General features: G+C 33.7%; 2 protein-coding genes and 1 long non-coding RNA gene across 3 annotated transcripts; 1 reads left to right on the top strand and 2 right to left on the bottom strand.

Moving 5' to 3' along the window:
• Positions 1-368: 368 nt before the first annotated feature.
• On the top strand, positions 369-4754 carry LOC134283271 (uncharacterized; the record flags this gene model as incomplete). The annotated part of the gene is made up of 3 exons (XM_062765713.1): positions 369-466; positions 1398-2573; positions 3692-4754. Coding segments are annotated over 3 exons (1928 nt in total), but the record flags the coding sequence as incomplete, so codon positions are not given.
• An 8398-nt stretch (positions 4755-13152) lies between these two features.
• Positions 13153-15040, bottom strand: LOC134283270 (uncharacterized). The gene is made up of 2 exons (XR_009995446.1): positions 14630-15040; positions 13153-14118 (listed from the first exon to the last, which is right to left on the bottom strand). It is a non-coding gene; the product is annotated as an uncharacterized LOC134283270 (long non-coding RNA).
• Positions 15041-18693: 3653 nt separating this feature from the next.
• Positions 18694-22160, bottom strand: LOC134283269 (uncharacterized). The gene is made up of 6 exons (XM_062765712.1): positions 22043-22160; positions 21714-21935; positions 21225-21341; positions 20914-21027; positions 19402-19777; positions 18694-18865 (listed from the first exon to the last, which is right to left on the bottom strand). The coding sequence occupies exons 2-5, from the start codon at positions 21854-21856 to the stop codon at positions 19645-19647; spliced, it is 507 nt and encodes a 168-aa protein (XP_062621696.1). The 5' UTR covers positions 21857-21935; positions 22043-22160; the 3' UTR covers positions 18694-18865; positions 19402-19644.
• Between the last annotated feature and the right edge of the window lie 1500 nt (positions 22161-23660).

Below are 23660 nucleotides of genomic sequence, written 5' to 3'. Positions count from 1 at the left end.
ACACAATGCTATTTCTTAAAAATCACGCTGCATAAGACATGATCGGCTATATAAATATTAGTACTGAATTTGGCGAGTTGGTCTTATTGACGTCATAACCAAAGGGCGATAAGCCGGGCAAGTAGAAGTTCATCTTCGCAGTCAAGTATCTTTGATTGACTCTGCTGCCTCCAACTTGCGTAAAAAATCCAAAATGTTATTTCAGGCTGATTAATGTTGCTCAGATGAACTCGTTTCCGTATACAACCCAAAATACGCAGGACATTGTTTCGTATGAACTTTAAATGATTATCAAAAGAGTGTAGGGTTTGTCTATAATGAACGAGGAAAGTTGTTGAGTAAATGTTGTTTTTTTTTATTTTATTCAGACTATCTAACCTTCTGGGCCAAGTCCATTCATCAATACAGCAGTGAAAAGGCTCCTGTATTACTGGTGGGCACTCATGCTGAACAAAAGACAAAAGAGGTATCTGATAGAAATGCGAAAGATTTTTTTAGCTTTTCTAAGCTTAGGAGCAAATAAGGTTTTTGATCAAATGATCATCTTCGTTTTATAGTTTGAATAATTTTCTCAATAATCGCTGGTCTAATTTCAACCAAACTTACTGGTACCCAGATTGTGAGACATAGTGAGAACTGGGTGGTTTTATTCGTAAGAACCAGAGGGTTGAAAAGATAAAATTTGTTCGAAAGATTTCTGAAAAAATTAAATACAGTGTATATTTTGATCAAATTATGACCGCTGGGGTTTGGGTGGGGCCATAATGTTTGATCAAAATTTGTTTTTAATAATTTAAAAAAAAATGTAACAAAAAAATGAAGAACATAAATGTTATGTTTATTCATATTGACATGTAAGGATCCTAAAGTAGAGTAATGAAAGTTCAAATTTCTTTAGATCTTTAAAATGACACCTAGGGTAGGGAAGACAAAATTGGGGATAATATTTTAATTTGTAAAGTGAAACATTTTCAAAAATAGCAGTTATTTGCTTCATTATCAAGTTGTATTAAATCAAATCCAAGCCCCCTTTCCAAGTTTTGTGAATCTTTCAATACTGAACTGAATTGCGTTTTTTTCTAGCCTGTGTACTAAGTGAGAAATAGGCATTCATGCTTTTATCCAATTATAAAGGTAAAATACGAAAAAAACTTTACAAGATCAGCAGTGAAACTAATAATCATATTTAAGTGGAAGCAATACTCAGCTTGCAGGTTGTTAGTCTAGATTCAGGCATATTTAAACATGTTTAAATTCTATCAACATAACGTGAAACAAAACTATGATTAATTATTAATAAACTGAAACGTATGTAACCCCAACAAAAAACACAATTATAATAACTTTCCATTGTTTTCTAGTGTAATACTTTAAAACTCCATTACTTTTTTTATCAGGAGAAAGAAAAGTTTTTCCGTGAGATATGGACAAGACTGGACACAAAGGATGCGTCTCTGCAAAACCATATTGACAGGAAAAGAATGTTTGCTATTGGATTCCATGAGAATGAAGGCATTGAAAAAATCAAGCTGTCCGTTGTTGATGTTGTCCAAAGACTTGATCACTGGGGTGAAAAACTTCCATACTCCTGGGCTTTGTTTGAAAAATTCTTTCAAGAAAAGAAAAATCTTAGAATCATCAGCAAAGAAGCACTTTTGGCTTTTAATGAAGCATTGCCACAAGAACTGAAGTTAGAAAAAGACGAAGATATTAAAACCATGCTGCAGTTTTTCCATGACATCAGAGAAATTTTACACTTTGACCAAGAATCTCTGACTGGAATAATAATTCTTGATGTTCAATGGTTTGCTGATGCATTCAAAAATGTCATTACTGATAAAAACCATGCAGCAGAGGATTTATTTAAGCTTGCCTCACAATGGGACAAATTTAATGAAACTGGAGAACTGGGTGACACACTGCTGTCTGCGATATGGGAAATGAACAAGAACGGATACCTAGAACGCAAAGAAGATATCATGCGCTACATGGAAAAGCTAGGACTCTTGGCTAAAATGGAAGACAACAGTTGGTATGTTCCCTGTATGAACAAAAGACCATTTCCTGTACGCAGTTTTTCATCACACCCTGCCTCGTCCATCCTATGCTACATGTTTGATTTTCTACCTGCTGGAATTTTTCAGCGTCTTGTTGCTAGTTGCGTGCAATTTCCATGGAAAATTGTCAAAGTAAATGAAGACGGAAGAGCACGACCATGCATTTACCAGACAGCAGCAGTGTTTCTGTTTGAGAAACACTGTGTTCTGCTTGGAATGACCCAATCAGAAATTCAGTTGCAGGTGTACGTAGTTGAAGGAGAAGTGGAAATAACAACATGTATCAAGATAAGAAAGAAGATTGAAGATGAATTGGACACTCTGTCCAGCACATTTCAAAGAAACTTGAAATTCCAAATTGGCTTTAAATGCAAACCTATTGGCTTTTGTGACAGTAAAAAAAGTCACGTGATCAAGGAATCTGAGCTAACAGAGCCGACTCTTCTGTGCCCTTCCTGTCCTGTGGAGAAAAAACACAATATTGACACGACAGAAATCCTTGAATACTGGAAAGAGGTAGTGTGAAATGTTGTCTTTAGATGCTAAAATGAACCAGATATGATCTGCGAGATACAATAAAATCAAAGTTTAAAATAATAGTTTTGAAATATACAGAATGTACATTATTTTCGAATTGATATAAATACCTTGATGCTCTTCCTTAATATGATTAAAAGTTGGTCCTTTAAGGGTACTTAACACCCACAAAAATTTGATGCCTGGGTTGATTTGTAATAAAATTTTGAGTTTGATGACAAAATCTTATGAAATTCTCCCACTATACTTGGTAAGCACTAAACACTATTCAGGTAATCAATTTCAACATAATTCTATAAAAATTAGAAACATTGCTGATATCAGGAAAAAGAAGTTTGCTTGTGTTAATTATCCTTAAAGTCCAGAAACTAAGTAGTAAAGTAATTGAAAATATGGAAATTTGATTGAGATCACAAGATAAAGAATATATATATCAATGTTATTACTTCAAAGGTCTCCATTATAATGAAATGTATTATAGAAGAGAAACACAAAATCTCAACCTTATTTTTAACAACAATAAAAAAAACCTAAATTGACAACAAACAAGAAGTACATGTTGTCATATGATATGGAATTTTATTATATACCTAATGTGTATCACCCAATTTTACTGTAGAATTTACGCTATCACGTGACGTCGTGATCCGGATTTTTCCGGATCACCAACATGTTGTTTTCTGAATCCATATCACCACTCTCTGAAACTGATGACGTAGTACGCAGAAATATGATATTATTTTTTGCGCGTTAAAAAGTCCCTCGTTATTATGCTTTGTTTTATGGATAAATGTTATGCAATTGATCTCCAAAGTTTTCTTTTGCTATATTTTGCTAGTTATAAGGGGGTATATAATAAATTTATCATTATAACAGTAACTTGATCCGAAGAGCCGTATCACGTCTCGTTGACAGGCGCGGATCATCAGATCAAACTCGACGCTTCGCGTCTCGTTAGATCCGATGATCCGCGCCTGTCAACTCGACGTGATACGACCCTTCGGATCAAAATACTGTTATAATATTATATATCTATATAGTAGTTTCTATTTTTTGTTGCTTATGAGTTCAAATTAAAATGAAGATTTTTTTTTCAGATGAAGGTAAGCACTTCCACGACTCCAATTGCCTCAGGACAAGACTTGGGGGACCAAACTAGATTTGCAAAACTCGGAATGGCAACAAATGATGTGTTGAATCAGGCATACAAAGACATACTGGAGATGGAGGTACAACCTTCCGACATTGAAAACACTGTCAAAGTGTCACCAGTTTATAAAAGATTACGTCCAGAACAAGAGCATCTCTTGCAGGATGCTAAAAATTCTGGATATAAAAATTTTGATATCTCATTAACATACACATTGATCAGAAACATTTGTAAAAAAGTTCCTAAACCAACGAAACGAAAATGGGGAGACGAGCCTGCAGCAGGAGAAGTGACCGTGGGTGATGATGTCGAGAGAATTAGGTCAATCCGGAATGGTTTGACTGCACATGTTAGCTCAGCCTCCATATCAAAGTCAGAATTCCAGAAAACCTGGTCCATTATCTCAGATATCTGCCAAAGATTGGAAACTCATACGGGAAAGAAGTATTTGGATGACCTCAATAAAATCCAAAAAATGACCTTGAGAATGGAAGATGAAAATGCCATTATAGAAAAAATCAAATTGGAAAGTCTGCATAAAATGGTGAAAAAATTGTGTTTAGAAATAGAAGATGTGAAAGCAGCAGTAGAAAAGCCTTGAAATAAAGCACAAGTCGAATTAAGAGTGTAAATCTGAACTTTTTCTTTGAAACAAGAAAAGTAAAATGTGTATTGTTTTATATTAACTAAAGTAGTGATATTCCAGTTCAAAATTATTGGGTTTTTTTTTCTAATAATAGATCTGATTTTTGATAGACTTGATTGGTTTCAAATTTAAAAAACAACTGATTATGAATTTGTAAATGTTTTTTCTGTGACTTTAGAAAGACAACTAAATATGTAACACTGAGAGGTCATATTACATGTATGTCAAAGAAAATATTTGGAACATGAATTGTTTAAATACACAGTGAATATATTGAAACTTAATTGTATGTATGAATCAAAATTTATCTGTGTATGTATCAGATTAAGTTATAGTGGATGTTATGAATCTGCTACTGTCTCATACATGTACTTCAGAGGCCTGTTCAGCAGAGTGAGCGTTCGGGAGCGCTCGCCAAAATTACTATTGGAGGTATAAGGAAATTTGGCGAGCGATCGTGAACGCTCGCTCTGCTGAACAGGCCTCAGAATAACCTTTTAGGTCACCTAGACTCAGGTGACCTATTGCTATCTGTTTACGTCCGTTTTGTGCTAACTTTTGAACATTTTTAGCTTCTTCTCTGCAATAGCACAACACATTTAAACCAAATTTGGCACAATACATCTATGGGTACAGGGGAAACAATAAATGTGAATTTTATTGTCCCTGTCCCCCTTGGACCTTAGGGGAGGTGCCAAAACTACAAGAATTAATGTAATCCTTAAAAATCTTTTTCTTTAGTCCTAAACATGAAACAGTAAAACTGTTAGCATGATTGTAATCAGCATGGAATCCTCTACCAAAAATTGTGGAATGCATGGCCTGATGATCAGGGGTCCTAGTACTTGGACGAGGCTAAATAGATTATATAGTGATAATGCATATTTTTAATTATGACATTGCATAGTTATGTTTAGCAAAAATGCCTCATCCAAAATTATTAATTTTATGGCCCCAGGGTCAGGGAGTTTGGTGTTCGGGCGGACGCTATTGATTATGTAGTGAAATTGCATAAGTTCTTTGAAAATCTTCTTTTCTAGACCTGGGGCCCGTTTTACAAAAAGACTTACAACTTAAGACCAAGTTTCATTATTCATATAACTTTTTTAGCTCACCTGAGCCGAAGGCTCAAGTGAGCTTTTCTGATCACATTGTGTCCGTCTGTCCGTCTGTCCGTCCGTCTGTCCGTCCGTCCGTAAACTTTTCACATTTTCGACTTCTTCTCAAGAACCACTGGGCCAATTTTGACCAAACTTGGTTCAAAGCATCCTTGGGTGAAGGGGAATTTAAATTGTTAAAATGAAGGGACATATCCCCTCGCAAGTAGAGATAATCAAGAAAAGACAAAAATAGGGTGGGGTCATTAAAAAATCTTCTTCTCAAGAACCACTGGGCCAGAAAAGCTGAAACTTATGTGGAAGCATCCTGGGGTAGTGTAGATTCTAAATTGTTCAAATCATGACCCCCGGGGATAGGGCGGGGCCACAATGGGGAATCAAAGTTTTACATAGAAATATATAGGAAAAATCTTTGAAAATCTTCTTCTCAAGAACCAATGTGTCAGAAAAGCTGAAACTTATGTGAAAGCATCCTGGGGTAGTGTAGATTCTAAATTGTTCAAATCATAACCCCCAAGGATTGGGCGGGGCCACAATGGGGATCAAAGTTTTTCATAGAAATATATAGGAAAAATCTTCAAAAATCTTCTTCTCAAGAACCACTGTGCCTGAAAAGCTGAAACTGATGTGGAGACATCCTGGGGTAGTGTAGGTTCTAAATTGATTTTAGATTTTAAATTTTCAAATCAAGACCCCCGGGGATTGGGCGGAGCCACGATGGGGAATCAAAGTTTTACATAGAAATATATAGGAAAAATCTGTGTAGATTTCAAATTGTCTAAATTATGATCAGTGGGGTAGGGTGCAAGGGGTGAATCTAGTAAAGTACAGAATTGTCATAGCTTCTCAGGTGAGCGATGTGGCCCATGGGCCTCTTGTAATTAACATTTTATCGGAAATTATTTTAAACTTATCAAAAAGAATGTTGTAAGATATTTTTATACAGACAATTTCAAAGAGAAGTATTAATTTTGCAAAAATTTTACAATAATCTTTAGTGTTTGGTTTTTGTCGTAAGTTCCTTTGTAAAATGGGCCCCTGGGTATTAAATGAACTAAACATGTACTTTTAGTACTTTGTTATGATCAGCAAGCAAGAATGTCTCTTTTACAATCTTAATTTTCATGGCCCCATGGTCAGGATTTCTGATTTTAATGTGGAGCTCAATTTGTTCTATAGTGAAAATACATTAATCCTTTAAAACTCTTTTCCTTTGTTCCGGGGCATTAAATTATTGAACTACATAACTTTGACGAGGTAGGGTGGTTCTTCCCAATTGATGAATTACAGGGCCACTGGGTCGGGGGTTCTGATGTTCAGTTGGGGATCTAATGACTATATAGTTAAGATACATGAAGTACCAGGGTATTTGAAAATATTTTTCTTAGCTCCTGGTAAATATGACAATGATCCAATTACTTATTTATGATGAAAAAAGTTCCCTCTTTCAAAACGGTTAAATTAAGGTCCCCTGACAGGGGAAGAGGAGGTTAGGATCATTTGTCTGATAATGAATTAATCCTGGAGATCTGCTCTTTGGTATGATGAAATAAAATTTGTAAAATTTTGAAATATGTGGGCTCCATTGCAATTGTCGATGGTTTGTATAGGATGGGTTTGAGTGCACAACAGGTGGTTATAATGTGGAAATATATATTTTCTCTTTGTTATTCTGATCAATCTCTGAGCATTAAGTAACTAAAGGAAACATGCTAATTAAGTGTATAATTATGAGAATTATGCCTCTTTCAAATTGATGAATTTTATTACTTTTGGTTTAAAGAATAAAGTGCAAACCAACTTTAATTGCTGGAAAGTTGTTACATGATTCTCTGTTGACCTATAACCAATTGGACTCTTGTTTTATTAACATGAAAAAAAACCCTGTTTATACAGATTTGTTTTTTATAAGGAGAGAGTGTGAGAGAGCACGTAACAGAGAAGGTGAGAGAGTCAGAGATCTAGAGTTGGCATGTTAAATCCTTTGAATAATAAATAAGACTGTTTCATTTTATAACATTTTGTATATTCGTACAAACAATTTATTCCAGTGATTCCAGATTGTGTAAAAAAAACTCTGTCAAAAGTTCTATTATGCTAAGTATCTGTGTTTCATGAAGAAGTAATATGTGAAATTCAAAGTCTGAGATCTATTTTTCTTTTTTTAACATCTCATTGTATATATATATATATATATATATATATATATATATATATATATATATATATATATATATATATATATATATATATATATATCCCCTACTGTGTGTCTCCTGACGATTTTCTAATTTAAAAACTGTAAATCATATTTTCTCATCTCAAATCTGTGTCTAAGCATTCAATTTCATTATTTCCTTCATTAATTTTTCTACCGACAGTATAATGAATATATATTAATTCAATTAAAGCTATTGTTTAATTAGCTTTAGGCTTGGTTCATTGTTATATAAGAGAGATAACTCTTCACACGGTTGTGAAAAGTATTTCAACTGATTGAGTTTTAAGAGTTACTTCCCTTTACGCATGTTTTTAGCATTATAGGTAGTAAGGATTCCAATATATATTTATGACACAATTTTAATGATTCTGTAATGATATTTGTTATAAAAGTATTATATATTTATTGTACCATGATGATAGTATTATTGTATTTAATATTAATTTTAGATCCATTTAAATAAATGATAAATACAATCATGTATTGATGATTAATATATTTTTTGTGTTGTTTTAATATCCCAAGATTTCCCATCATAATTATATGAAAAATGGAATTACATGGATACTGATAACATATAATGTATCTTCTGAAAAAAAATATATAAATTTTCAACAAATAATAATTTGAACTGATTAGAAAGAACTTTGAATTCAAAGCTTTAAGAAATCATTTAAGGGTAAAATACTTGAAAATGTTTCAGGTAGATGTCTACATCACTTCAACATTTAATGGTATTCAAGATACATGTATCAATTTATTCTAGATAGCAAAGTTCTGGTTTACATGTATGTTAACTCCCCTATCAAGATTTTTTCACTGATATACAGACACCAAGGACTGCTGGAGGAGGTTTGCACAATTTTAAATTAGATCATGACAAGGAGCACACAGCGGGTGTGACCTGTCGGCAGGGGATGCTCACTCCTACATGGCACCTGATCCCACCTCTGATGTTTTGGAGGTCTGTGTTTGCTCTGCTCTTATTTTGTATTGTTTTATGGACTTTGAGATTGAATACTGTTCGTTATCTCCATATCCTTCATCTATACATCTTGGCACCCGAGGGCAATTGAGCAGTGAGGGAGCTTTTTCTCTCCAACACAAACTGCAACATAGAACTTAGTTTATACGGGTATGGTATCATCTGAATAACCAGTCTCCATATCCCGCTGTGGGATTTGAACCTGCAATGTGAAGCTCAACACTTTACTCCACAACTCTAGAGAAAAGACTCTAACAATGCATGTGCAGGCAGCTTATTTACAGACTACATGTTCATGTACAGTTACCTGACACAACTACCAAATAAATACACATTTATTTACAATAAAAAAACAAATAAATACAAGACATACAGCAAATAAATATACTATGCTAACAATTGCATGAAACCTGAAAACAAATCTCGAAGTGGATGTATATACATCACGTACACCTGAAAACAAAGCTTAAGGTGGATGAACCCAAAAATCAAAACTGGTTCTCATTTACTTGCCACAAAACCATGAATTATGAAATAGTGTAGATTCATCATATACTAGGTCAGATGCAGCATACAATATGCTGCTTTAAGGCAAAGTATTCATCTGTGTACGCACTCAATATGTGCAAGTAATGGATCAATACACAGTAATACTACATATTAAAGATTTTTTATAACCCAGACATATAATTGAAATGCCACGTATTTGATGTATTAGATAAACATGTACAGCCAAAATCCATACTTTAATGTGATATGTAGAGAGCTTAACAGTAAAGTCCAATAATCCTCCCCAGATAAGCCCTATACATGTAATGTGTATCGTATCAATACCACTAAATCCCAAAATTCTAGATGATTAAAATAAATTAATGACATAGTACTACATGTAATAATTATAATGACAAGTATACAATACTCTATTATTCTGAAAGTATTAAATATACAATATACAATACAGCACAAATTTTACTCACAAACTAAATAAAAGTGCAAAGCACTTTTATGTTAAGTTTGTGAGTAAAATGTCAAGGGTTTACACATCGATAAATTTTTCAAAAAGAACGTTTAATTCTTATAATTCCAATATCAAATTTTTAAAAAATATTTAAATTATTTCTCTTTGAGGCCTCCATACAATCCGTTATTTCTGGACGGCGTAGGAATACATTTTACTGTAAAGGAACGTAATCGAGATGAATTTCGATAGAGTTCAACTTAAACTGTCAAAACAATCGATAAATAAACTTATAACAACTCTCATTTTTAAAAATTCACACTTGTGATTGGACAGTGAAATAAACACTTTCACGGCGTCCATCAGTTAGGCAGTCTAGTATGTTGCAATTTTGTTTAAGCCCTAATTAAATTTAAAGTTTCTTGTATTCATTATTTAGCCAGAACAGACCAAGAAATAACTGCTTTCATTGTTTATATACAATAACCTAATAGTGTCATCAAGAAAGTAGTTCTGATTGAAATAATTTATTGATGTGTAAAAATTTTCTGGAACATGTTCTCGTCCAATCAAAACACAGGAAATCAATAGATAAAATGAAGATTGGAATTATTACTGAATACAAAACTACCTGAAATTCTAATACATTTAATAATCCAAGATCTTTGATAAAAGCTAAAAAGTTGACCATAATTAATTAAACTCCCTAACCCAGTTAACAAAAGCTATTAAGTTAATACCTTATACGTATCATATATATGGTAATTCCCATATCCTCAATTACCCCCACCCAACCCATCCCCTAAATACCATAGAAACAATAGAGTAAAGATTACTACGCAGAGTTTCTATAACCAAATGCATCAAAGAAACTATAAAATTTACAATTTTCTATGCATAAATTCCCTTAATCCCTGGATAACCCCAAATGGCCATATGTGTTTTAATAGTAGCACAAAATTACAATACACACAAATAACCTAAGGCCAGATAATTAATATATATATATCATATAAACTATTAAGTATACAATAGTATGATATTCCCACTGCCCCAATAATCCCAGATAGTTAAAAAAACTGTAAAATATACAATACTATGAAGTTGCCATCGCCCTAATAACCCAGAATACTAGGATATTGTCACAGCCCATATAACCCAGATATATTTAACTGTAAAGTATACAATACTAGGATATTTCCATAGCCCTTATAACCCAGATATATAATAGAAATTGTAAAGTATACAATATTGAAAAAATTCTGAAAACCAATATCTGCAATATTCAAGTCTAAGGTTCCGTCAAAGAGTATTCTGGTGGTTAAAATGCTCTGCTCTAGGCTAAATGGTAATCCTTGGAAGAACACGGAAAGTTAAAATATCTCCTGAGTTTATCTCACAATTGGAAAGCGAAAATATCTCCTGAGTCTATTTCACATGGAAAGTGCAAATATCTCCAAAGTCTATCTCAAGACAAATAGACAATCCTTGGAAGAACACGGAAAGCTAAAATATCTCCAATCTCTGCTCCAGGCTCCATCAGAATTCTTGGAAATACACCTTTAGGGAAAATGTCTCAGGAATCCATCCCAACAGCTCCAGTTGGAGAAATACAAGACAAGGCTCCAGTTGTCCAACACTACAGAAATTCAATGAATACATTATTTACCATGATATATTTAAAGAACAAAGCATTTCCGGTATCTTATTTATGATGATATTGATAGAAACATTCTCATTTTGCCAATTTTTAGACTGAAGAAATTCAATTACTTTATTTTTTTTTACTATATTTATTATTATCAATACAAGTATTAAGGTCTCACATGCAATTAATTTTTAGCGATAATCAATTTTAGCAACCTCAGCATCCTGGCTTATAATGCAAAAATTAATTTACAAAAAATTCTACTTAATATACCATCATTTACGACAATACACCAGAAGGTGGTTTGTGGTTATACAGAAGAAGAAGAAGATTTATGAAAAATAAAAAATAAAGATTAATTCTTTAAAAAAAATCTACACCAGGGGCGCAACTGAATAGCAGTTTTACTAAACGATACTCGCATCATTCGACGTTTAACCGATTAGCCAGGTACTCGTTGCCAACACTAGTTTTAAGGTCTCAAGATGCATCAACTTACAAGATTTGATGATTTCTTAAATAATGGGATTAAATGTTTTAAAAAAGATTAATCATAAAGTTCAAAAAGTAGATCAAGGTGACCTACTTTTAAGTTAACATTGTTCAAAGACAAGATGCATGCATCAACTGACAAAGTTTGATGATCATAGGCCTTAAAGTGTCCAAAATATGCCTTCAATTCAATTTGAAAACAGATGCCCCCAAAATTTAAAAAGTAGGTCAGTGACTTACTTTTTTTTATACATATGATTTAAGGTAAGGTTTGCGTCTCCCTCCAACTTTTATTTTTTTTAATATGCACACATGCTATATATCAATTTATTCAGGGAGATAAGCTTCATCATTTAATATGATTTTCAAAGATATTGCCCGTCCCATTTTTTTAGTAAAAGACGCCAAATTTAACGTATTTCATATTCCACCTCGAATATTATTTTCATTGAAAAAATTGATTTATTTTATAAATTATCAAACTTTTTAAACTAAAATGACCTGAATAAGTATAATTCATGCTTCTATTATTTAAACTTTTAATTTTCCGTTATCAAAAATGTGAAAATTTGGGTAAAAAAGAAGATTTTTCCATTTTTCTTGATTAAGTGAAACCGTTGCCATGGCAACAAAAATATAAAAATCAACGTTTTACATATCTAACGATTCCATCAAAATCCATGGAGTTATTAATTTGATAATTTTCATTAATTTGAACTAAAAAAATAAGTATGTCCCCAATATTATTTCCATGAAACAGGGGCTATATTATGGGTTCGGAACATGAAATTCAGGCTTTTTCTACGCTTTTACATACAACATTTATATCACCTTGTCATGGTGAACGTTAAAGACTAAATGTTATTTTTGATATTGTTTTTAGGCATAAATTGGCCAAAAATATTCAAAATAAAACTCTTCCTGTGCTACAAGATAGTCTAAAAATTTATTCCATGGAAGAACTCTAGTATTTATGGCAATCTTTACATCTGAATATTCTGATGAAATTGTCCATGAATTACACTGCAACACCTTTAGAAGTACATGTATATGTATATAAACATACTTCAGAACATGTTGCAACTAAACCAATTAAAAGCCTATGAACATTTTTTTAGGGGGGATAAGAGGAATAAAAAGAAAAAAAATACCGCCCTGCATTGAAAAAAAGTTTTCAGTCTGGTCATTTTAGTCAGTCGGTCTGGTGAGGTCGACAACCAAACATTTTTTAAAGATGGCCTATTTCTACACTTCATGGACATAAGCTCAATTATTGGATTAGGTAGTCTGAGAATCTTAATTGAAATATCAGACAGAACAAAATAAAGATGAATTCTAAGTGACATCAATTCATACTTTAATGAGTTTACAGAGTACTTCTGATTTCAGAGAAAAGGCAAATTCTGCAAAATGACATAACACTGTCATAAATATTTGTCAAGAACAGGGAAAAAGAAACAATGCTACAGTGATAGATAAATCTCCTTGATATCCATGAAATAATAATTTAAATGTAACAAAATTTTCTCCATTTTAAAATCAAAATACAGAAAAAAATTAAAAGATTATAAATGTAAACAATTTCAAAATAAACTACATGTATTTGTGAAAGATTTTAATTTTAGTAGAGTACTAAATTGGTCTTATAATTCCTACTAAAATAACAACCTTACAATTTCCAACTGTCATGTTTTAAACTGTTAAAGTAGATATAATTATACATATTCACTGCTGCTTTATATACAAAACTCATCAGTTTTCAGTAATACCTATTTGAGCATATTAGGTCCTGGTAAGAACAAAATTTAATGAATAAAAATATTAATCTTAATTGTTCATGTATTAATTTCCTTGCAATTTTACCCTTTTAAGAAACTTGTTACATGTAAGTATAGACAAAAGCAACCTTCAATTAATACCTATGATGTATACATTTATTTTACTGAAAACAAATTCAAAGATGACCAACAGAGTATGCACTGCAATCATCACACACACATATTTTCTAAATATATGGAAAACAGAATGTATATTTTAGATAAGGATGTTGTTAAACATAAAATTTTCTTCTATAATCTATAGACATATAAAAATATGCATTGGGTATAACAAGTCAGAAGTTCTCCAAATCTCCATTGATTTTGCCATGTCTGGTTCAACATCTTAGCTTGATCCATCCAACTTTCTTTAATATTCTTGAGCTGATGTGGGATGACCTCTACTTTGATTGATGGCACAGATCTTTTAAGGAAACACTGAAGTACTTTTTTTTTGGTTCTTATCTATTCCAATTAATGACCCATGACCTGAAATCATATATGTGTTCATTTTTACAATAACATTTAAGGAATTGCATTTTTTGGAATTGCATAAGGAATTGCACTGAGTTTCATTCACTCAATGAAATGAATAAATTTCCAATATAATCAATGAAGAATCAATATGAAATTATTGTAAAATTTACAGATTGAATTAGTGAAATGCAAATGCTTGATCAAGAAATTTTCATGTCATGCACAATTATATGTATTTCCTGTTTAATAATTACAAAATGAGATATTAATTAAAATCAAACCTCATTTAAAAAGGTAACTTGAACAATTGAATACCTGTTCAAATAATGTTACATATATTAGGCCCAAAAAGCAAGGATTTTATTTTTCATAATTTCTTGAATGAATGCATTTTTTTATTTTTTGGCAATGTTGGGAAATTAGTCACATCCTGACATCTTTGTATGTTTATTTCATCGTTTTTAAATCCGTAGTCAGTAGATCAGTCATAATTTTCAGTAAAAATGAATAGTTAAATAATTACCTGATTAAAATACTATCAACAATCAAACTGTCAACATGAACATCATCATTGGACATGGTCAAATGCATCGTGACTTTTCTTCCCTGTTCGGACTGCAAAATACTTTACAGGATACTCTCAGGTCTTTTCTTTTTTCTTTCCAATTCTCACTTAAAATTTTAGTGTAGTGGTGAAGCGAGAAACACACGACAGCACAATGCGTCAATGACTTTCTCCTGATCGGAATAGCCGTGCAACTTGCCTCGTTCCGTATCGAAAATAAACAAGTCCTCCTTTATTGGTTCATCCACATGCATCACGCTAATCTAAAAGGCTTCTAAAATTCCTATGCTTTGAATTGTTATTAGACTTTCTCCTGAAAACGTCCTTTGTTTTTAGTCCTAACAATAAGTCATTAAGTGACAACAAACATCAAGTAGGACAGAGGAAATTCGTTACCGAGATGCTTAGCATAGCATGTTTAAATTCAACTGTTTCAAACGCTTTGGTGATTTGCAAGAGTTATCTCCCTGTAAGCGCAAACCTTACCTTAAGGTCCTAAGATGCATCAACTTACAAGATTTGATGATTCTAAACCTCTCAGTGTCTGAAATAATGGGATTAAATTTTTCAAAAAGGATTAGTCATAAAGCATAAAGTTCAAAAAGTAGGTCACCGTGACCTACTTTGTTCTTACATAATGTGAAGTCCTAAATTGCATCAACTTACAAGTTTTGATGATCCTAGTCCTTATAGTAAGTAAAATATAAACGTTTATATTAATTGTAAATTTGGGTCAACTTTGAAGTGGTCTGGAGACCACACCCTTTGCCCCCGGGTAATTCCCTGTGCAATTTTCAATCTTCGACATATCCTGATCCTTGTATGTAAGTTAAGTGAAAATCTGCCTGGAGGTTCTAAAGAAGATTTTTAGCAACTAATACCTTTGAGGGTTTTTTCATGATTATCTCCCCTTAGTTAAGGGCCCCAACCCTTATTTTGCTATAAATGGTAGCCGGCCTTGGGCCTAGGATACCCTGTGACAAATCTGAGACCGATTGGCTAAGGGGTTCTTGAATTATGGCCCATATTCTAAAAAGTTTACGTACACTGCACAAATGGCCACAGCATATTATCTCTTTGAGCCTGTGGCTCAGAAGAGCTAATAATTGACAAAATACATGTACATATAAACCTACCCCAGAATACACGTGGGTTTCACATGTTGACAAATGCCTATACACCATCCAGGAAGCTGCATCATGTGCACCTAAAAATATTAGTTCCCTTTAATTCAGTGGGGTAATTCTGCTTAATTTAAAGAGGATATTCAATGTTTTGTAGCAGTTGAGTATGGAATTTATTTCATAGTGGGACAGGATTTTTTTATATGCAAAGCACGAGTGAAAATATAAAAACATAGGTAATCAGATTTTACAGAGCTCACCTCAACGAATGTTGTCTTTAAGTACCGGTAAGGCAAAGTTAAAACAATTATCCAACAAAAAGTGTACATCCAAAAATGCAAAATTTATGCAATTTTGAATTGATATTTTAGAACAGATCTATATAAAAACTTCAAACTTGTTCTTCTTCATGAAAATGTAATTAAAATCCAGCATCTGAACAAGGTTGAGATCGAGTTTTCATCCCTTGATGCATCATTTGTACAAGTTTGGTTTATATAAGCCTAATAGTTTCTTGGTAATAGACCTCTACCCATAACCCATACCTTTTAAGGGGGCCGACTATAGTTTTATTGTGTGAAAACTACAATAGCAAAACTCTTCATTTTTATACCATATATTACTTACATTAACTTCAATGTACATGCAAAGTTTGGGCGAAATCTACCCTCCAGGTTATTTTAAGGGACTGTCTCAAAATACAGGTACATTTACTATAGGATTGTATAGGAAAATGCCAGTTTTTAGTACTTTAAAGTAAATTATACAAATACTACAATAGAGATTTTGTTTAAACTAAAGTATTTGATGCATAATACTATATTATACAATATATGTAAGAAACACAAAATTCTACCGTCTTGTTACCAGAGGGGGCATCTCAAAATGCTAAAAAATAACCAAATTTTACTATTTTTATAGAGTATTACAAAATATTATGTTTACAGTGAATTCACATGAAAACATAATAAAAATATTGGAGATATTCTCAAATTTCCATAATTTAAATTTAAAGAGCGTATCTTTATTACTTTTTCTTTAATAATAGTTTTATTTCCCCTTTCTCTAAGCGTTATACAGATTATCATAACGTCAAAAACACACTGCAACGACGTCAACCTGCCTATCAATTGCAAAATTGGTTTAAAAACCAGTTATGTCAAATTGTAGTTATATTTTCATACCTATAATTTCTTAATTTTGTTTAATTTTAATAATTACGCGAAAAAAAGTTGCATTAAAACAGTAAATACGCTTCATTTTACTATGATGCGCGAAATATTGCGCAATGGAAACTATAGTCGGCCCCCTTAAGAGGTTGATGATCTGGAAAATGTATGTCAAATTCAGAATCTGAAGCAAGTCCATTAGTGTGCACACCAAGATGTATCATCCATGCAAGTTTGCTCAACATAGAGCTCAAAGTTACATGGAAATGAAACCTGTATAAAAAGCTAATCACTAATCCAGAAAATGAAGGTCAGATTCAGTATCTGAAGCCAACCTGGTAGAATGCACATTTCGATGTTACCATCCATGCAAGTTTGGTCATTATGAGGCTCAAAGATACTTGGAAATGACAACAGCACCAAAAACTTAAACCTGTTCACTCAAACAGAAAATGTAGGTCAGATTCAGCATCCAAAGCAAGTCTGTAAGTATGCATCCCTAGATGCATCATCTATGCAAGCTTGGTCACTATAGTGCTCATAGTTACTTGGAAATGAGACCTGCACCAAAAACATAAACCTGTTCACTCAAGCGGAAAATGTTGGTCAAATTTAGCAAAGCAAGCATGGTAGACTAGTGTGCATTCTATGATGTACCACCCATGCAAGTTTGGTCAACACAGGGCTTATAGTTACTCTAAAATGAGACATACACCAACAAGAGGCCCATGGGCCATATCACTCACCTGAGCACTAAGGCAAGGAAAAAGGAGAAATTGGTTTATCTATTGTAAAGTTTAATTCCAAAAGTAGTCCCATGAACAATCATGGATTTGCTATTCTTTAGAAAATGATTTTTAAAGAATTTTCCTATACATTTCTTTGTAAAACTTTGGTTGGCCATTTTGCCCCTACCCCGAGGGGTTATGATTTGAACATACTTGAATCTACACTACCTGAGCATGCTTCCATATAAATATGATGAATTATGGCTTTGTCATTTTTCAGAAGAAGATTTTTTAAGAATTTTACTATATATTTCTATGTAAAACTTTGGAAGGTCATTTGACCCCACCCTACCCCTGGGGGTCATGATTTGAACATACTTGAATCTACACTACCTGAGCATGCTTTCATACAAATATGATGAATTGTGGCTTTGCCATTCTTGAGAAGAAAATTTTAATAGAATTTTTTTATGTATTTCTTTGTAAAACTTTGGTAGGCCATTTTGGCCCTGCCCTACCCCTGGGACTCATGATTTGTAGAAATTTAAATCTACACTACCTGAGGATGTTTCCCCATAAGTTTCATCTTTCCTGGGACAGTGGTTCTTGAGAAGAAGATTTTTGAAATATTCCATCAAATTTTCATTAATTCCCAATTATCTTTCCTTGAATGAGGGTGTGGCCTTTTAATTGAACAAATTTGAATCCCCTTCACCCAAGAATGCTTTGTGGCAAGTTTGGTTGAAATTGGCCCAGCGGTTTCTTGCAAATAACTTTGCCCTTTTTAAAATTCGCCGAGTCAGTTTTGTTTAAGAAATTATATGGTATTCTTTGAATTCGCCCCTTTTTAAATTCACCCAATAAAGGATAGGGCGAAAGGGGCGAAAATAAAACTGTGGTGAAAATTTTCCTGCATACAGTACTACATATATTTTTGATGTTGACATACTAGTTCCATGGACCTCCTCCTCCATGAGGCAGACATTGAAGGCGTAGGTCTCCTCCACTGGCCAGTCTCACACAGAACTGACGAGACAGAACAGTCAGCAGCTGTCTGTAGACCTCACACAACCAGGTCACTGGACAGTCTCACACAGAACTGACGAGACAGAACGGTCAGCAGCTGTCTGTAGGCCTGACACAACCAGGTCACCGGGCAGTTTTTCACATCACCTACAACAGAGGGTACCATCCAATTTATCAAGTGGAATTAATCAAAGCTACATTATTACCATTTTTGCCAGTATTCTGAATGTATACAATTATTCATTATTTACTTCCAATGAGTTACGATATTATATTTACATACAGCGAAAATTCGTCCGAGGGGAATATGATTTTTCTTGGCTGGATGTTAGCGTGGTATTCAATTTGTCGGCAGGGCCAGGTGTGTTAGGATGGAAGACATCCCAAAATATGAATTCAATGCTTAAGTAATACTAAGTAATCTCAATTAATGAATTTTGAATCGAAATAAATTAAGATTCTATTCTGTGTTAGCTTACTTGATATTGATTCAGAAATGTTTTGTTATACATGTAGACTGTTTGAAATTCTGCTTTTATAATTTCCTGAATCAACATGTACATGATATTGTAAAAGACCAGACAAACTCAACATTTTCCTTTCCCCCACTTGTTTTCATACTTTCCATCTTTTTTTTTGTTAGATACATATATATTTCATAAAAATTATGATGAGATTCATACTTGTGTCTATCTCCCGTGGATCCAGGGTGATACTCGGTGCGGCCTGGTCTTGTTTTTTTTTCTGTTCGGTGTCGTTCAGAACTCAGTTCATCAGGTTAATCTTCGTGTCATAGAACACCAGTCCCCTCAGCTGAGACAGGAGAGCTGCTGTACTTCTGTTTTAGGTCTGGGCGGGTCTGAGGTCCACCAGGAGCAAGAAGAAGGTTTCCAGAGTATTATCAAGGGACTGAAGGAGGGCAAACCTCAAAGGAATGCTTTCCAAAGTAATGCCTGATGCATAAAGTTTTCAGTCATGTATTTCTGGAAAGTGGAGGTCTGTGTTAACCTTGACCTCTGAATCAGGAAATTCTTAATAGGGAAACATCTCAGGGGCAGTCTGAAATAAAAGCAAGAATTTGTAAAAAATTATATACTTATATAGTAGTAGTATCAGCATTATGTGCTCTTTCACCTCCATATTTGACCTTGACCTGTCCTGAAGTTTTGTCATTGACCTTCAGTTTGCACAAAATGAAAGGCTCTATGAAAAAAATATGACCTTGTGAGGGCCTCTCTAACTCCCCGTGAGGGCCCCCTTACCAAACTGACATGTTTGCTGCAAGCCTGCAGCAAGTCTGCTGCAAACTTGCAGCAAACAAAATTGTTCGCAGGAAGAAAATTTTCTTGTTCGCAGATGATTGCCGCTAGCTGCGATCTTGCGGCAAACATTGCAGCAATTGCTGCAAGCTTGCAGCAAATTCGCATGAACCCATCATGTTTGCAGGAACATTGCAAGAACCACACATGCCAATTCAATGTTCGCAGCAAGTTCGCAGGAAACATTTCATTATTCCAATGTTTGCAGGAAGTTTGCAAGAATAGTAAACAAGTCAAATTAGCCAATGAAATGCAGATTGTTCAGGGTCAACACAGAACTGGCCATTTTGAAATGTTTGAATTGAAGTTGTACATGTTTCAGTATTTTTTTTAGGAAGAAACACCATTTTGAATGATTAAAAGTGCCAAACTCTGGATGTATGTGTTCATTGGCATCCATGATATCTAATTGGTAAGAAATGATTTTGATTTATTTTGATATTTGAAAGAATATTTCTGAAAAGCACGTTTGAGTAACTGTACGTTGTAAACACTAGGTCAAATCTAAATCTATTTATAAAAAAAATATTATGAATTTCAGTCCTTTTTTTAAAATATCTTATGTATAATTCTTAAATGTATTAACGGACCCAAATCAGTTAAATGTTTTCAAATTAATTAGTAACTGTGTAATCACGGTAATATTCAATTAAAAAATTGGGTCACAAAAAAGCTTCGGTAAATTCCGAACTTTTCAAAGCATAATGAACTCTAACAGGTCGTTAATTTGGACTTTTAAGTTAGATAAATTAAGTATACAACTGGGTTCAGGATGGCAGGAGTATATATATATGGAACTACTAGAAGTAAACATATCAGTTTTTGTGAATAATTTTGAGCCTATTTCTCATGATGGCAGTTAATAATCATGATTACTTTGAAAAAACTTGGTCCACGTCTTCATGGGTATGGCCCACCATGAGGAATGATATCTTGATCTTTCTAAATAGGCCAACCTCCACCAGGAAACAGAAGAATGCTAGTAAGTACCTGTAAATTAAGGAGGAAACCACTAAAGTTAAGTACATGATCTGCATTAGATTAAGTGACTTGCAGCAAAACTGTATCTTCCCAAGTCCAAAGAGTTTCTGATCTGCTCTTCCTGGAGCGGAGAAAATCGGACGCGGTAAGATAAATATAGTGGGGTATTAAAAAATTTCGAGAAAAAAAATTTTTTTTTTTTTTACCTATTCTTATTTTCTCTTGCACAATTGTCCATCTGCAAGTATAAAACGTTGGGCATTGAATCCCTCAGGCTGTAAAAAACACTCAGCAATATGGATAGGGTCAAATTTGTGGAATGACTGAAATTAGAAGAAGAAAATAGCATAATTTTTGTCCTCTCTATGTATCTGTTTGTCTGTCTGTTGTCGAATTTTGACATAAATTATGAAGCATGAAGGATATAGGCCCATAGTGTTTCACATACAATCTTGTTTTTCAATATATAAAACTGAGATTGGTAAAATGAAAAACATTACAAACTTGTCTAGAAATGTCAAATTTTGATTAATATACAAATGTTATCTAGGCATGAGTAGTTCCACACTTTGAAATTATTTTTCTATCTTGCAAAGTGAAAAACATCAAGAATAGTAAAATTTCTCTCATGGATAAAAATGACATTTTTTCCCCCTTTTTTTTTTTTTTTTGCTTTTGGTTCTTGTAAATCTTACCTATATTCAAATAGGTCAAAGAAACCGTAAATCCCAATGCCGTGTATAATGACTCCCACTAGATGTGTGCGTAGCTTCCACATGGACGATGTAAATTTTGAGGCATGGACAAAATGGGGAATGGCTGTTTTACTCTGGTCCATCCCGTCGATTATGATGGATAAATATTTATCTGGATGGAGTCTGGCCTTCTGGTGTTTATAGTATTTCCTCCTCTCCTGGCTAAATAAATTAATGTGTGAGAGTATTGTAAGGGTGAGTGCGCGTATGTGAAGGAAGATGTGATGTAAATAAGAAATAATTCACTTACTTTAATATATTAAACGTACTTCTGTTTCCTTAAGTGTCTGTCTATTTTCTCCTTCAGTACCTCTCGCTGGCAATTATCTCTGGTCTCTCTGAGGCGAATCTTGATCTCAGTGCAAATGTTGCACTTCGAAAATCTGCTGCTCTGTTATTAATGAATAAAATCAGTGTAAAAGTGGTGTAAAAGTTTAATAAACATATTATTTAACAAAACTATTAAAAGTTTCATTCCACATTTTCATGCAATTTAACCCCATCCCCCCCCCCCTCCCCTACTACCACACGTTGCAGTATCGTTTAAAATGGGGAAAGTGGTATTGTTCTGAAAAAAAAAAAAAAAATTGTACTGAAGTTCAAACCTTACCACCCTCCCCCCGTCAATTTTCAGTTCTGATCTGATATGTGCTTTTTCCAAGCCAATTACTCAAAGACCAGAAGATTTTATGCCATAGTTATGCGTCCGGCGTCCGTCCGTCTGTCTGTCCGCCTGTCTGTAAACATTTTTTTCAAAATGCTACTCCTCCTACAGTTTTCGTCTAATTTCAATATAACTTGGCACACAAGTATTTATTGCTGTTGTAAAGTTTCAAATCTACTTTTCTCTTCTTTTGCTATAAGTTAAAACCAGTAGAGCTTCAGTCTCAACAGAGACTTCTGGTTTCATGTTCAAAATTATGCTAAACTAATTTAAAGACAAGAGGCCCATGGGCCACATCGCTCACCTGAGAAGCTTTGACCATTCTGTTCTTTACCAGATTTCACCCTTGTTATACATAATGCATCTCCACCCTACCCCACTGATCATAATTTAGACATTTTGAAATCTTCACTACCCCATGATCCTTCCATGGGCACATATGTTTCAGCTTTTTTGGCCCAGTGGTTCCTGAGAAGAAGATTTTTAAAGATTTTTCCTATATATTTCTATGTAAAACTTTGATTCCCTATAATGGCCCCGCCCTTCCCCCGAGGGTCATGATTCCTACAATTTAGAATTAACACTACCCCAGAATGCTTCCACATAAGCTTCACTTTTTCTGGCCCAGTGGTTCTTGAGAAGAAAATTTTCAAAGAATTTTCCTATATATTTCTATATAAACCTTTGATTCGCCATTGTGGCCCTGCCCTTCCCCCGGGTGTCATTATTTGAACAATTTAGAATCTACATTATACCAGGATGCTTCCACATAAGTTTCAGCTTTTCTGGCCCAGTGGTTTTTGAGAAGAAGATTTTCAAAGATTTTTCCTATATATTTCTATGTAAAACTTTGATACCCCATTGTGGCCCCGCCCTTCCCCTGGGGGTCATGTTTTGAACAATTTAGAATCTACACTATACCAGGATGCTTCCACATAAGTTTCAGCTTTTCTGGCCCAGTGGTTTTTGAGAAGAAGATTTTCAAAGATTTTTCCTATATATTTCTATGTAAAACTTTGATACCCCATTGTGGCCCCGCCCTTCCCCCGGGGGTCATGATTTGAACAATTTAGAATCTACACTACCCCAGGATGCTTCCACATAAGTTTCAGCTTTTCTGGCCCAGTGGTTCTTGAGAAGAAGATTTTCAAAGATTTTTCCTATATATTTCTATATGAAACTTTGATTCCCCATTGTGGCCCCGCCCTTCTCCCGGGGGTCAT

Source organism: Saccostrea cucullata, unplaced genomic scaffold (genome assembly GCF_032062105.1).
Source record: "Saccostrea cucullata isolate Sc308-1 unplaced genomic scaffold, CSIRO_AGI_Scuc_v1 ctg5117, whole genome shotgun sequence".
NCBI classification, from domain to species: Eukaryota; Metazoa; Mollusca; class Bivalvia; order Ostreida; family Ostreidae; genus Saccostrea; species Saccostrea cuccullata.
The sequence above is the reverse complement of the archived record's forward strand: the minus strand, read 5'-3'. Positions and strand labels throughout refer to the sequence as shown.

Bases quoted from the DNA above. Each gene is read 5' to 3' on its own strand.
- LOC134283269 (XM_062765712.1), bottom strand. From the start codon at position 21,856: ATGGACCAGAGTAAAACAGCCATTCCCCATTTTGTCCATGCCTCAAAA. The intron at 21,028-21,224 runs GTAAAAAAAAAA...CTTAATTTACAG, and splicing joins GCAAGAGAAAATAAGAATAG to GTACTTACTAGCATTCTTCT. The intron at 19,778-20,913 runs GTAATCATGATT...CTTTTATTTCAG, and splicing joins GTGGACCAAGTTTTTTCAAA to ACTGCCCCTGAGATGTTTCC.